The sequence below is a fragment of the Notamacropus eugenii genome, chromosome 5, assembly GCF_028372415.1.
Source record: "Notamacropus eugenii isolate mMacEug1 chromosome 5, mMacEug1.pri_v2, whole genome shotgun sequence".
Taxonomy (NCBI): Eukaryota; Metazoa; Chordata; class Mammalia; order Diprotodontia; family Macropodidae; genus Notamacropus; species Notamacropus eugenii.
This window is the reverse complement of record NC_092876.1, coordinates 3559794-3575136: the sequence shown is the minus strand read 5'-3', so window position 1 is coordinate 3575136 and position 15343 is coordinate 3559794. Positions and strand designations below refer to the sequence as shown.

General features: G+C 40.4%; 1 protein-coding gene across 1 annotated transcript; it reads right to left on the bottom strand.

Annotated features, from left to right (window-relative positions):
- Positions 1-3318: 3318 nt before the first annotated feature.
- On the bottom strand, positions 3319-9928 carry LOC140508175 (uncharacterized). The gene is given in 1 exon segment (XM_072615952.1): positions 3319-9928. A coding segment is annotated over 1 exon segment (1128 nt). The 5' UTR covers positions 7214-9928; the 3' UTR covers positions 3319-6085.
- Between the last annotated feature and the right edge of the window lie 5415 nt (positions 9929-15343).

Here is a 15343-nt window from a genome sequence, read left to right as displayed (position 1 = left end):
AAAGGTTGCGCATGAAGGACATTCTTTAACTAATTCTTGAGCTACTCTCCTGGGCAAGGAGAATTGTTGGTGGAGCATTTTTGTTGGTTGATGAAGGAGGAAGTGAGACAGCCCAGCTTCCTTGAGAGTAAGAGACACAAGGGCGTTAGCTTGTCTATTCCCTTGTCATAAGGGTCCTGGTAGGTTAGTGTGAGACTGTATATGAGTGATAAAGAAGGGAGACACAGGCCCACAGATTGCCTCTAGTGTGGACAAGAACAAGTGGAACAGTTCCTGATCAGAGACAGGTTTTATTTTTGCTGTTTCAAGACGTGAAACTAGTTGTACAACATATTGTGAATCAGATATATTACATGGGACAGGGAATTATGAGGGCATGTTTGACTGCTGCTACTTCTGCCTTTTGAGAAGTGTATGGGGTGTTTAACACTGTGTGCTGATTTCCACTAACTATGGCTGCTTTACCAGTATTGGAGGCATCTGTGAATATATTAATAGTATTGGAAATGGGATGAAGTGAGGTAAGTTTTGGGAAAATGAATAACATAGGGGAGTCAAATGAAGGATTTTAGTGTTTGATATATGATTGTTTATGTGACCTAAGAAGTCTGGGAAAGTAACCTGCCAAGGGAGAAAATTTATCCAGAGGAAATGACACTGCTCTTTATCTAGGGGAACACATTTTTCAGGATGAGAACCAAACACCTGTAATATTCTTCTATGTCCTTCAAATACTACTTTAGAAATCCTTTCTATATATGTTACTAAGGATTTTTGTTGTTGATTGGATAGGTGAACCCACTGTGTAGGTTGATATATTGCCCCAATGAATGTGTAGGGAGTGGGAGGAATAACTAGGCTCATTTCTCCTGTGGGATCAACTCTGAGACCTTGGGCCTTTTGAATTTCTTTTTCTGCTAAGCTAAGCTCTTGGACAACTTCAGGGGTAAGAGCACAAGGAGAAGTTAGAGATGAATCTCCTTTCAATATACCAAAAGGTATTTCAACTGCCCAGTCGTGATTTTTAAGGTAGGCATGAGCCACTTGATGTTGCCTAAGAATTTCTGAAAATCATTAAGGGCCCTCAAGTTACCTCTTCTTAGCTCTACCTTTGGAGGTTGAATGCAAGTGGCTTCTAGGATGGCCCCCAAATATTTATAGGGCTCTTCTTTCTGAATCCTTTCTGGGGCTCTCAGGAGGCCATATTTGCACAGTGACTTTTCTAAATTGAGCCAAATATGGCTGAGGTCCTTATCATGGGGAGTAGAGACTAAAATATCATCCATGTATTGAATAATATAGGTTGAGGGATAGAGCTTCCTAACAGATTCGATGGCCCTTTGAACATATCTTTGACACAAGGTGGGGCTGTTTTCATCCCTTGTGGTAGAAGCCACCATTGATATCTCTTCATGGGGGCTTTAAGATTAATGCATGGGACAGAGAATGCCAACCTTGGTTTATCTTGATCAACCAGGCGGATGGTAAAGAAACAATCTTTAAAACCAATGACTAATAAGGGCCAATTCTGTGGAAGTGCAATGGGGGTAGAGAGCCCAGGTTGAAGTCCTCCCATGGACTGCATTGACTTGGTTACTTCTCTTAGATCATGAAGTAATTTCCACTTGTCTGATTTCTTAGGGATAGTAAATATAGGAGTGTTCCCGGGATATTTGATTCCTCAATATGGCCTCCATCTAGTTGTTCCTGGATTAAGTGATGTATATGAGTAAGCTTCTCCCTAGCTAGGGGTCACTGCTCCACCCATATGGCTTCCTTAGTTATCCATTGTATGGGATTTGCTGTGGGTGGGGGAGTACCTTGCAGGGCCCCTAAGAAAAATCCAACAATTTCCTTTTCTTCCCTCATTGCTACAGCTAACATTTCTAAAACCAAATGGAATAATAGTGGTGATAAGGGACATCCTTGATTCACCCCTGATCTTATTGGAAATCCATCTAGCTTATCTCCATTGCTCATAATGCTTGCTGAAGGTTTTAGGTAGATGTTGCTTATTATTTAATGGAAAGTTCCATTTATTCCTATCCTTTCCAGTGTTTTTAATAGGAATGGGTGTTGTATTTTGTCAAAAGTTTTTTCTGCATCTCTTCAGATAATCATGTGTTTCCTGTTAGCTTTGTTGTTGATATGAACAACAATACTAATAGTTTACCTAATATGGAACCAGGCCTGCATTCCTGGTATGAATCGTACCCAATCATAATGTATTATTCTTTTGATAAGTTGTTGCATTCTTTTTGCTAAAATCTTATTTTAAATTTTTGCATGTATATTCACTGGAGAAATTGGTCTATAATTTTCTTTTTCTGTTTTGGCTCTTCCTGGTTTAGATATCAAAACCATATTTGTATCATAAACAGAATTTGGGAGGACTCCTTCTTTCCCAAATTATCTAGATAGTATTGAAATTAATTGTCCTTTAAATGTTTGTTGGAATTCACTTGTAAATCCATCTGGCCCTGGAGATTTTTTCCTAAGGAATTCCTCGATGGCTTGTTCAATTTCTTTTTCTTTCAATTTTTAGTGGCAGGAGATTGCTGAATAGGTAGAGCAGGAAGGGCAGGGCTGAGAGAGTGTAGCAGAGCATGAGTGAGAGAGGGAGTAATTTTGCTAAGGGGAGCTTGTTTGTGGGAAGGCCTGAAAGAGGAAAGGCTTGGGGATGGCTGTACTCCCTTTATTGGTAATGTGTACAAACTTTGCTTTTACCATGGTGGAATTGGCTTTCTGGTATCTGAATAAATAACTTTGTTTTGTTTTTGAGAGAGTTTACATTTTGTGAATTTCCCTTGGAAATATGTGTGCATATCCATAGTGGGTACTGTGGGTATCGCATTGGCACTACAAGTTCCCAGATAATGAGGATTGAAATCATGCTCCTATGCTCTTCATTCCAAGATGTGATATCAACTTTACTCAAGGAAGGGGTCCCATTGTGAATCAAAGCTGGAGTCTGTTAAGACTGACTTGGTTCAAATATGTAGTAACTGTCATACGTATGACTCTAGGGGGAATTTCATAATGTCAATAATCAGGCCAGACAAATTCTCATAAAGCTTGGATATAATAAACCAACTTGCAAGCTCGTCCTCCCCAAAGCGTACTTTGATTCTCAGTGGTTCTGAGGTCTTAATCACTCAGTCAATCACTTCATTACTTTAGAACTGAACAGCCTCTTGTTTAAGCATCTTCTTCCCTAGGGTTGATAAGATTTGGTGACCTTGCCCAAAGAGAATGTCCCAAAGCATTTGGTTAGTCCCCAAAGAACTTCCTACAGAAGGAGAATTTACAAGTCTTTCCTACTTTTCCCAAACAGTAAATTTATTATTATCCTTTTAAAAGCCAAATATATTCAATTTAGTATTTAACAGTTTTTAAGCATTATAACCCTGTTCTCTAAAAGTCTAATTTGCCTTTTCACAGCATCCAGTTCAAAACAGAAGATGCCTTCCCTCATTTTATCACCAGGAAGATTTCTCCAAAGCACACACACATATGAGCTCCAGGTGAAGGCCATCCCACAAAGATTGCTTTTATAAGACTTCCTTCCAGTGAGAATACTGTGGGGTCTAATGACTTCCATCTTCCAAGAAAAGGCAGATCCTCATGGAGCACATTCATAAGCCTTCTCTTCAACATGAATCCTTGAGGAAAAGATGATTTCTGTCTACAGACCTTCCCAACTGAGTCCAGATGTTTATTCACCAGGTAAAATTCCTGATGTCTAATAAGCTCTCCAGTCCATCTGATGCCTTTGCACATTCAGTACAGGAATGCTTTCAATCTCATGTGAATTTTCTGAGGAGAAATAAGGGATGATGTTAGTGTGAATGCTCTTACAAATGGATTATCTTAATAAGGCATGTCCTTGAGAATTCACTGTCTGATGTGAGAGAAATGATGATTTCTCTCATATAATAGTCCCTTATTGATTTGGGACTAAGGATTCCCCCCCCCCTTTCTATTTCCTCATTCAGAAAGCAGCCACCATAGGTACCTCAGCCAGGCTTTGAAGGCAAGGCTGATGATGAGAAGAAATCTTGGGCAAGACCTGCCCAACTGGGAAAGCTGAGATGTGACCAAAAGGGAAAGAGGCTTTAGTCTAGGTGAATTCTGGTCCATTGCATTTTAGTCACATAAGTCTGAAGGGAAGTGGATTCACCCTTTTGGCTGCATTGTTCCAGGCAGGGGTGATCTGGATGGAGGTAAGTCTCCGTAATGGCAAGTAAAATAGGACCTTTGGCTGTTTGGGTTTTTTTTTTAAATAATCAAGAAGTATAATGCAGGTATTTGAATATGACCAAGGAGGATCTTTACCACCCATCTTCTGGCCTGGGAAAATTTGTAAGAAGGTCCATTCCTTTTGTTAAGCAGACACTGATTCTCAAGGGATGTGATGCCCTATGGCTCTAAAAAGTGTGATAAATACATTGAGGGTGAAGTTTTACTTTGGGGCTTAGTTTTTGTAAGAGTGTTTGTTTGGCCAGATGATGACTCTGGGAAGCTGCTAAGGAGCCTTCAGTTTTGAGAACACAGATGTCATGCTTGCCTTGCTGGTAACTATGGTCAGACAGCTTTGTCTCTCTGTTGAACTATGGTCAGGCAGAGGAAGTCATTTCCGTTGATTACTTTGTGGCTGATTGGAAGTATTTGCTTGGCCAGATGAGGACAATGGGAAGGTACTAAGCAGCCCCACTGGCTTCAAGAACCCAGATGTCTGCTTCCCTCTCTGGTAACAATGGCCAGATAGTTGGGGTTCAACTGTCTTGTTGAATTCAGGTAGAGGAAGCCATATCTGATGACTTTTAATTTCTCTGTATTTTCTTTGAAGTTCAGGATGCTGACTCCCCTGCACTAGGTGAATGATACTTGGTTAAAGGAATGATACACATGTCTGACTAAAGTGATTGTTAACCCCTCAAAAGTTGTCTTTCCTTTTATGAATGCAGATCCACCAATCTGTGATAACAGGCCTCCCTGTGTATTTTGGGCTGCTTACTGATACAGTCTCTTGGTCCAAGATGTAGTGATGAGTCATGGCCCTCAGCACCTCAGCAGAATAAGCTCACCTCTCATTATAAGACTTGGTCTTTCATTAAGTTTCAACCAATCACAGTTGATTTATGCCTCCTGGCAACACCCTGACATCTAAGGGCATATAAGTGTTGAGAGGCCTCCATGAATGATCTTTGGTTTATAGGAGTGACCTAAATCACCACTGTTTTATTAAATACCCACTAGCCATAAGTAATGAAATGTTTACCTAGAAATTATTTTTCTTGGACTTCTCTTTCATCAGATTTGTTTAGTAAGGTGAGAGTGTATAAAAAAACTATATTACACTAGTTTTCTCCCCAGTGTGGACTCTCTGATGTAGAACGAGTTTGGATTTCAGACTGAAAGCCTTATTGCACTGATTACATACATAAGGTTTCTCCCCCGTGTGGATTTTCTGATGTAAAGTAAGATCATAGCTTCTTCTGAAAGCCTTTCCACATTGATCACATTCATAAGGTTTCTCTCCAGTATGGATTATTTGGTGTTTAACAAGATAGAAATTTAGTGTGAAAGCCTTTCCACATTGATTACATTCATAAGGTTTTTCTCCAGTGTGTATTCTCTGATGTAAAGTAAGGTCATAGCTTCTTCTAAAAGCCTTTCCACATTGATTACATGCATAAGGTTTCTCTCCAGTATGGATTATTTGGTGTTTAACAAGACTGCAGTTTAGTGTGAAAGTCTTTCCGCATTGACTATATTCATAAGGTTTCTCTCCAGTGTGAATTCTCTGATGTAAAGTAAGATTATAGCTTCTTCTAAAAGCCTTTCCACATTGATCACATTCATACGGTTTCTCTGCAGTGTGGATTCTCTGATGTTGAGCAAAATCAGACCTACTTCTAAAAGTCTTTCCACATTGGTTACATTCATAAGGTTTCTCTCCAGTGTGGATTCTCTGATGTTGAGCAAGTTTAGACTTCAGTCTGAAAGCTTTTCCACACTGATTACATTCATAAGGTTTCTCTCCAGTGTGAATTCTCTGATGTACAGCAAATTTAGACTTCAGTCAGAAACACTTTCCACATTGAGTACATTCATAATGTTTCTCTCCAACGTGGATTCTCGGATGCTGACTAACACTGAAGTTAAATCTGAAAGCCTTTCCAAAATGATAACATTCATATGGCATCTCTCTTGTGTGGATTCTCTTATGTACAGCAAGACCACAGGTACTTCTAAAAGCCTTTCCACATTGATCACATTCATAAGGATTCACTGCAGTGTGGATTCTCTGACGTTGAGTAAGGTTGGAGCTCTGTGTGAAACCCTTTAAACATTTATCACAGTCATAAGATTTCTCTCCAGTGTGGATGCTCTGATGTATAGCAAGACTGGGACTACAACTACAAGCCTTTCCACAGTGATTACATTCGTATCATTTCTGTCCAGTGTGGATTCTTTGATGTAAAGTAAGACTATAGCTTCTTCTAAAAGCCTTTCCACATTGATCACATTCATAAGGTGGCTCTCCTATGTGGATTCTCTGATGTATACCAAGTTTAGAGTTTCTTCTGAAAGCCTTTCCACATTGATCACATTCATAAGGTTTCTCTTCAGTGTGGATTATCTGATGCGTACCAAGTTGAGAGTTCGTTCTGAAAGCCTTTCCACATTGATCACATTCATAAGGTTTCTCTCCTATGTGGATTCTCTTATGTACAGCTAGAGCAGAGGTACTTCTAAAAGTCTTTCCACATTGATCACAATCATAAGGTTTCTCTCCTGTGTGGATTCTCTGATGGGCAACAAGATGGGAGGTCCATGTGAAAGCCTTTCCACATTGATCACATTCATAGGATTTCTTTCCTGTGTGGATTCTCTGATGTATACTAAGTTTAGAGTTCATTCTGAAAGCCTTTCCACATTGATTACATTCATAATGTTTCTCCCCAGTGTGAATTCTCTGATGTAAAGCAAGACTGGAGCTGCATGAGAAAGCCTTTCCACATTGATCACATTCATAAGGTTTCTCTCCTGTGTGGATTCTGTGAAATGCAGCACAGATTTCTCTCCCAGTGAAGTCACAAGGACCATCCCTCTCCTTATGAATTTCTTTCAAAGAAATGCTTAATTTTGCAGTACCATCTTTTGTTTCAGGTCTAATCTCTCCTGCAAGAAACAAACATTGAATCATATATAAAGAAACACATGTGCCCACATAATTATAAGTATAATCCCTTCCCCCCTTGGGGATAAAGTAAACTAGAGTATCTACATCCTACTTTCTCAGGTCAAGAGCAGTCTTCAAAGTTCAATGGATAGAGTCCATCATTTGAAAATGCCATGAGCTCACATCTGCAGGACAATTTGATTTAAAAAAAGCTTCACACACCATCACACTGGGTCCTCACAAATATCCATGACACAGGCAGTGCCAGCATTATCTTTACATTTACAGCTCATACCACTAGTTTTGAATGGTTGAGTGACCTGCCCAACAACTCAGCAACTAAGACTAGAATTCCAACCCTGCCAGTGGGCATGCTCTCTCCATGGTAGTAGATGGCCTTTCTCTATTCCACTTGCTTCTGTTTTGTTTTCTTAAAAATATATTTCATTATTGCGAGGTAACTTATTCTCTCCCTCTATTTGGATCTTCTTATTGCATGAGACATCAAAGTTTTGGAATCAGGCCAATTAATAATCGTACAACGAGATCCTACAACAACCCTAAGTTCAAGGGAAAAAAAGCATCAATCCCAGGGGCAAACCTCACTGTTGCTTTATTTTCAGAAACCGATATAGCCACTGCCAACCTTGAGCAACCACCCCCGAGGTGTCAGCAGCCATCCACGCTAGGTCAGAGAGAACATTAAGATTCACCGAAGGCTTGGCAAATAGTTACCTTTTTTAAACAATAAAGTATGTTTAAAGTATGTATTTTCTTTTGGACATAATAGTACTGCACATGTAATATCCAACAGCATATTATAAAGATAACTTTGATGTGCAGTGAGAAACCATAAAATTCAGGTGACTCACTGATTGTACTTTTCACTTTATTGTGGTGCTCTGGAACAGAGCCCACAGTACATCTGAGCTGGGCCTGAAAGTTTTGTCATTTTTGGTTTGATTTTGAGGCTTTTCTCCCTAATTCTCCTCTTCTTAAACCATGTAGGAGCCTCACTCCTTGTACTCCCTTATATCCCATAGAACTCCATTTCTTTCCATTCTCAAATGCTCTTTTCCCTGGATCAGCTAAGAGCAATGCTCCCTATACGTTGCTTCCTCTCAAACCATCTCCATGTTTAGGTGCCAGACTGGGAGCTCCCTGACATCAGGTAATGACTTTTCCCTTCCAAAAGCTTGGAAAGGTGCCAGGAAAACTGGAGGTGCTCAATCCCTGCTGAGTAACTAATTGACTGGGCCCAGGGCTGACACCAGGTCTCAGATTCTACCTCAGGCCCTGTACTATGGTCTGTGTCTTAATTAGCAAATGGAAGTTCTGGTCTCAGCCCTGTTTCTGGCTCTTTACTGCACCTTATCTCCTATAGTGAGTGGCCTCTTCCTGGTTCTAATCCTGTTGTGACCTAACCAGACTCATAGTGAAGATCCCAAACACTTCCTTCTGGCTCCTGAAGCATCTCATACTATGGGACACCTGGGAGTTTCTCCCTTCCACTTCCTCAGACTAAAGGTGGCTGTCAATGATTCTGGCCAATGATTCTCCAAGGACATGCCAAAGATTGAACCTCAGAGATCAAGGGATGGACACAGGTTGATGATTTATGTAAAGCAGAGCCTTGGATTAATTCTAAGTAAAGCAGCAGCCTTTGCTACTACTTTGGTGCTACTGAATAGAGAGAGAGAGAAAATCATAAAAGCAGGCTGTCTGAGTCCGTTGAGTCTCAGTGTGGCCTTCCCTGTGGCAAGGCTATCCTTTGACATGTCTCTAACTGACTCTCTTGGAGCAGCTAGGTGGTTCAGTGCATAGAGTACTGGTCAGGAACACTGTAGGTCAGATCCTACCTCAGACACTTACTGGCTGTGTGACCTTGGGCAAGTCACTTAAGCTTGTCTGCCTCAATTTCCTTACCTGTAAAATGAGCCTGAAAAGCAAATGGCCAACAACTCTAGTATCTTTGCCAAGAAGACCCCAGACAGGACCATGAACAGTCAGAAACAACTGAAATGCCTGAACAACATAACTGACTCACTGGCCCATTAGTCCCAGCAGCTTTTCTAATTCTTTTCATTCTTCCCCAACCCTCCCTTCTGTCTCTCTCTCTCACTGTCCACTCTGAACTCACCCAAGAGAAACTTGCCTCATATTTCATGGAAAAGCTTGGGTACTTGGGCAAACTCCTTTCCCTGTGTAAATCAGCCCATTCCAGCATGTCATCTTCCTCAGTATACTGCCTCTCCACCATACCCATTATTTCCTTATTCTTCAGTCCTTCACTTTAGGGCCTTCCCTCTCTCAATGAGCTATAATTTGTCCTGTTCAAAACAGGTTTCTACAATGTGGTTGGAATATTGTCAGCACTCCCACATCCTCCTTTAGTGAAGGCCAGAGTTTCAGTTAAGAAGAGCCTGGACCTAATAGTCTCCTTTGTTATCTTAAGTAAAGTCAGAGTATGCTTTTTGGTGTCAGTGAAGCAAAAGGGTTGATTTAGTAACTTCCTTACCAGACCCTTCTCCTGGCATCTTAGCAATAAGGAAAATCATAGATGTCCCGAGTTGCAATTTCAACTTTGTTAGCTCTGTTAAGATACTCTTTCTTGTGCTCACAACTTCAAGGGCCTGTTTATGACAGGATGCCTGTCATCAGAGTGATGGGATTTTCTCCTTATCATATGTCATGGAGACATATGCTATAGAAAGGAAATTCACACAGCTTGGGATTATAAAACCCAACTGAAACTACTTTGTGAATTGTCTTATTAAATTTACAATTTGTTCAACTAAGAGAGTTCCTTTCTCATGATAAAATGTATTTAAACCAGTCAGTTTCTATACTGAGTCAGTCAGATAACCTCTCATTCTGCAGTGTTATGAACGTTTTCTTTAAAAGGGAATTAATTAAAAAATAACGCATGCCTTTAACCTGAAGTCTTTTCTTGAACCAAGTTTTCAGGCTGACAGCAGTCAAAGTAGTAGTTTGGGGAAAATTTATATATCCATACTTCATTGTAGCCTTCAGGGAGGAAGGACAGTAAGGAGAAAAAACAATAAAGGAAAGAGTGCACAGCAGAGAACAAAAGAAAACTTACAAGGAAAGAAAGAAAAGCTGGACAGGTAAAAGACAAGGCAGAGGATTTACTATGTAGGTCTTCCTGAAAAGGAAATGTATTGCTCTATACTTTGAATCCTCTTTCAAGTTCTGCTATGCACATTGCAATGCCTTTTTTTTTAACTTCCTTGTTTTGTATTTGATTTTTTAAAAATTCAAATAAAAATTCTCTAAACTAATAAGAGAAATGTGAACCAAAACAACTCTGAGGTGAAAGGAAAACTCCTAGGACTTTGAATAGTTCCCCAGACTCAGCTCTTTCCCTCTGTCCTCTCTAATAAGGGAAGGACTAGGCCTTTCACAAATGCTAATGAACAGCGACAGAAGGTACCCTTTTCTTTGGCCTCATCTAAACAGCTCTGCTAAGGGCTTTTGAGAATCGGAAGGTGATCCAGAAGTTACCTTAACCTGCTTTCTTAAGTTTCTCTATTTACCAGAAACATTGGACCAATGTATGAGGCCAGGTCCCTGTCTCCCCCCGCACCCACCCCTGCCCCAATTCATAATATTTTCTGCCAAAATGGGGACTTAGCCAATTAGGCAATTCAGCTCATCCTCTCTGTCTCCTGCTGTTTCTACTCTCCAAAACAAGCTAAATTTCAATGGCTGTAAGCTGCCTATTGGGGTTTACTTGGTGAATTTCTTGTATCTTTCTTTTCTTCTTTTCTTTTCTGTCTCTGTGGTTTTCTGCCTCTCTCTCTTCTCACCTCACTTTCCTTTCTACCAAACCTTAAACCCATTTCACTCTGGAGCTCATGGATGGACAATAGGTCCCTGGCCAAGTACCACTGAATGGCTATTTTGGGGGCCTTCCTGGCTCAGAGTGAATGTAAATAGAAAATATTACTCTTTTGGCCAACAACCCTCAGGGTCTTACCTCCCAGGTTGATTTTCTTTCTTTCTTTCCTTTTAATTAAAGGGGCCATTTCTTGACACATTTCTTTTTTTATTCAAGTTTTCAACATTCATTTCCACAAAATTTTGAGTTCCAAATTTTCTCCCCTCACCCACTCCAAAATGCCAAGCATTCTAATTACCCCTATCACCAGTCTGCCCTCCCTTCTAACATCCCTCCCTTCCCTTATCCCCATCTTCTCTTTTGTCCTGTAGGGAAAGATAACTTTCTATACCCCATTACCTGTATTTCTCATTTCCTAGTTGTATGCAAGAACAATACTCAACAGCTGTTCCTAAAACGTTGAGTTCCAACTTCTCTTCCTCTCTCCCTCCTGAACCATCCCCACTGGGAAGGCAAGCTATTCAATATAGGCCATATCTGTGTAGTTTTGCAAATGACTTCCATAATAGTCGTGTTGTGCAAGACTAACTATATTTCCCTCCCTCTTATCCTGCCCCCTATTTCTTCTACTCTCTCTTTTGACCCTGTCCCTCCCCAAGAGTGTTGACTTCTAATTGCTCCCTCCTCCCATTGCGCTCCCTTCCATCATCCCCCCCCCCACTCTGCTTATCCCCTTCTCCTCCACTCTCCTGTATCGTAAGATAGATCTTCATACCAAAATGAGTGTGCATTTTATTCCTTCCTTGAGCCAAATGTGATGAGAGTGAGCTTCACGTTTTTCCTTGCCCCTCCCCCCTTCTCCCCCTCACTGAAAAGTCTTTTACTTGCCTCTTTTATGAGAGATAATTTGCTCCATTCTATTTCTCCCTTTACCCTCTCAATATATTCCTCCCACCCCTTAATTTCATTTTTTTCAAGATATGATCCCATCCTATTCACCTCACCCTGTGCTCTCTGTCTCTCTCTGCGTGTGTGTGTAATCCCACCACCTACCCAGATACTGAAAAAAGTTTCAAGAGTTACAAATATTGTCTTTCCATGTAGGAATGTAAACAGTTCAACTTTAGTAAGTCCCTTAGGATTTCTCTTTCCTGTTTACCTTTTCATGCTACTCTTATTTTTGTGTTTGAAAGTCAAATTTTCTTTTCAGTTTTGGTTTTCATCAAGAATGCTTGAAAGTCCTCTATTTCATTGAAAGACCATTTTTTTCCCCTGAAGTATTATACTCAGTTTATACTGGGTAGGTAATTCTTGGTTTTAGTCCTAGTTCCTTTGACTTCTGGAATATCATATTACAAGCCCTTTGATCCCTTAATGTAGAAGCTGTTAGATCTTGTGTTATCCTGATTGTATTTCCACAATATTTGAAATGTTTCTTTCCAGCTGCTTGCAATCTTTTCTCCTTGACCTGAGAACTCTGGAATTTGGCCACAATGTTCCTAGGACTTTCTTTTTTTGGATCTCTTTTAGGAGGTGATTGGAGAATTCTTTCAATATTTATTTTGCCCTCTGGTTCTAGAATATCAGGGCAGTTTTCCTTGATAATTTCATGAAAGATGATGTCTAGGCTATTTTTTTTTTTTTGATCATGGCTTTCAGGTAGTCCCATAATTTTTAAATTGTCTCTCCTGGATCTATTTTCCAGGTCAGTTGTTTTTCCAATGAGATATTTCACACTATCTTGCATTTTTTTCATTCTTTTGGTTTTGTTTTGTGATTTCTTGGTTTCTCATAAAGTCATTAGCCTCCATCTGTTCCATTCTAATTTTGAAAGAACTATTTTCTTCAGTGTGCTTTTGAGCCTCCTTTTCCATTTGGCTAATTCTGCTTTTTAAAGCATTCTTCTTCTCATTGGCTTGTGGAACCTCTTTTGCCAATTGAGTTAGCCTATTTTTCAAGCTGTTATTTTCTTCAGCATTTTTTTGGGTCTCCTTTAGCAAGGTGTTGACCCACTTTTCATGATTTTCTTGCATCTCTCTCATTTCTCTTCCCCATTTTTCCTCCACCAGTATTTTCAAAATACTTTTTGAGTTCTTCCATGGCCTGAGACCATTGAATATTTATTTTGCATGTTTGGGATACAAAGACTTTTATGTCTTTCCCTGATGGTAAGCATTGTTCTTCCTCATCAGAAAGGATGGGAGAAGATATCTGTTCTCCAAGAAAGTAACCTTCTGTAGTCTTATTTTTTTCCCTTTTGGGGCATTTTCCCAACCAGTTACTTGACTTTTGGATCCTTTGTCAAGAGTAAGGTGTACTCTGGGGATCTGTAACATCTCAGTTCCTCCAAGGTGGTACAATCAAGTGCGTACACTGGTCTGGGACCAGGGAGAGATTTTTGTGCCCAGAATCTTTGCAGAGTTTCCCCTTCATAACCATCTCATCTCAGCGCCACCAAGCCAACACTAGAGGCTGAGATTCAGATAAGCTGCACGGGCAGGGCCGCCATTCAGTGTGAGATAAAGATCAGCTGCTGCATGGGCCTCTACAGAGGACTGAGGTAAGAACCAGCTGCTCAATGCCCCCAGGGCTTTTATGACCCAACAATGGATGCGGGGTGCTTTGGGAACTGCTGCTGCCTGCCCTATATGGCCTCTGTGGCTGCTGCCTGAGGCTGGAGCTACGGGAAGGCCCTTCTCCCTTCTTGGCCAATTGAAAAAACCCTGTCACTGACCTTTGGTACCTGTGGGTTGAGGGATCTGCAAATCGCTGCTATTGCCACTGGAGATTCCACCCCCGAGGCCTGCTCCCATCCTCCTCTCAGAGCCTTGAGGTAGGGCCAAGGCTGGACTGGGCTCTGCTCTGCTCCAAGTCCTCCTGTCAGGTCACCCTGGGCTGGAAATCTCCTCCACTCTGTTGTTCTGTGGCTTCTGCTGCTCCAGAATTTGTTGAGTCTTTCTTTACAGGTATTTTATGGGCTGTGGGGGGAGAGCTAGCGTATGTGTGTCTTTCTACTCTGCCATCTTGGCTCCACCCCCCTCTTGACACATTTCTTAAAGAGACTTATTCACTGAATGGGCCTTACCTCACTCAAAATGAGAACTTCAAAAGACCTTAGCCTGAAAGGGCCAAGGTCTCCATTGCATCCTGGGCTGTCTCCAGTTGTCCTGATGGATATCAGGCCACTGGACCCAGATGACTCTGGAGGAGAAAGTAAGATTGATGTTTTTTTATGTGGGATAACTGGGAAATGCAATTAACTGAGGGCATCTTAAGTTTTTTTTTCATGTTTTACATACATGATATTTTTTGTTATCATAGCATTTCTAAATTCTCTTAAATTGTGAAATTGGAGAGACCATTGTAATAGAAATGTTATTAGACAAAGCAACTTGTCTTTTAATCTGGAGGCTTTTAAATTATGGATTGGGCTTTTAAACCAATATGAGGAGATATTTGAAAACTGAAATATTGAATGTGATATATTTTGTCAGAGACAATAACGTTTACTATAATATTGAATTTTTACTTGAAATTCTTGGGTATGATGAAAGTGTAGGTGGTGATTTAAACATATTAATTAATTCAACCTAGCAGATACTTGCAGCAAAAGTGAAACCTCAGAATATGGGTAATTTTAATTTATAAGTAAAGGATAAATGAAATATGACTATTGTACTGTCTACTCATCTCTCTCTTCCACAGAAAACCATGTCACCTTTGAGAATATCCTTAAGGTTTCTCTACACTAGGTATACTCTCACATAAGGTAAGAGATAATTTGTGGTTGCCTAACACTGAATCCACATACAGTTTCACCTCAGATTGATTATGATGAACCATCTGGAAGCTCTGAGTGCCTTTCTTCATCCATCACAGTGATAAGATTTCTATCTAGTATGAATTCTCTGATGTGGAATAAGCGGTGACTGGTGTTTGAAAGCTTTATGACATCACTTATAGTCCTAAAGTTTCTTTCCAGGGTAGAATCTCTCATTTTAACAAACTTAGAGCAGTAATTAAAATATCTGCTATTATATTCATGACATTTGTGAAATTCCTCCTGTGGACTCTCTGATTCAGTTGAGCAAGAGTGGAGCTCCACATGAAAACTTTTCCACAGTGATTCCACGCATAAGGTTTCTCTCCCCCTCAGCTGATGCTGGTCAGGTCTGTGGATGGAGTGCACTCGCCTCAGATGAAGGTCATGGGGAACACCTGAATAACATGTAGGACATGAATGTAAAGGAATGCTACTGTGCTGTAAGCAATGATAAGCAGCACATAAAAGA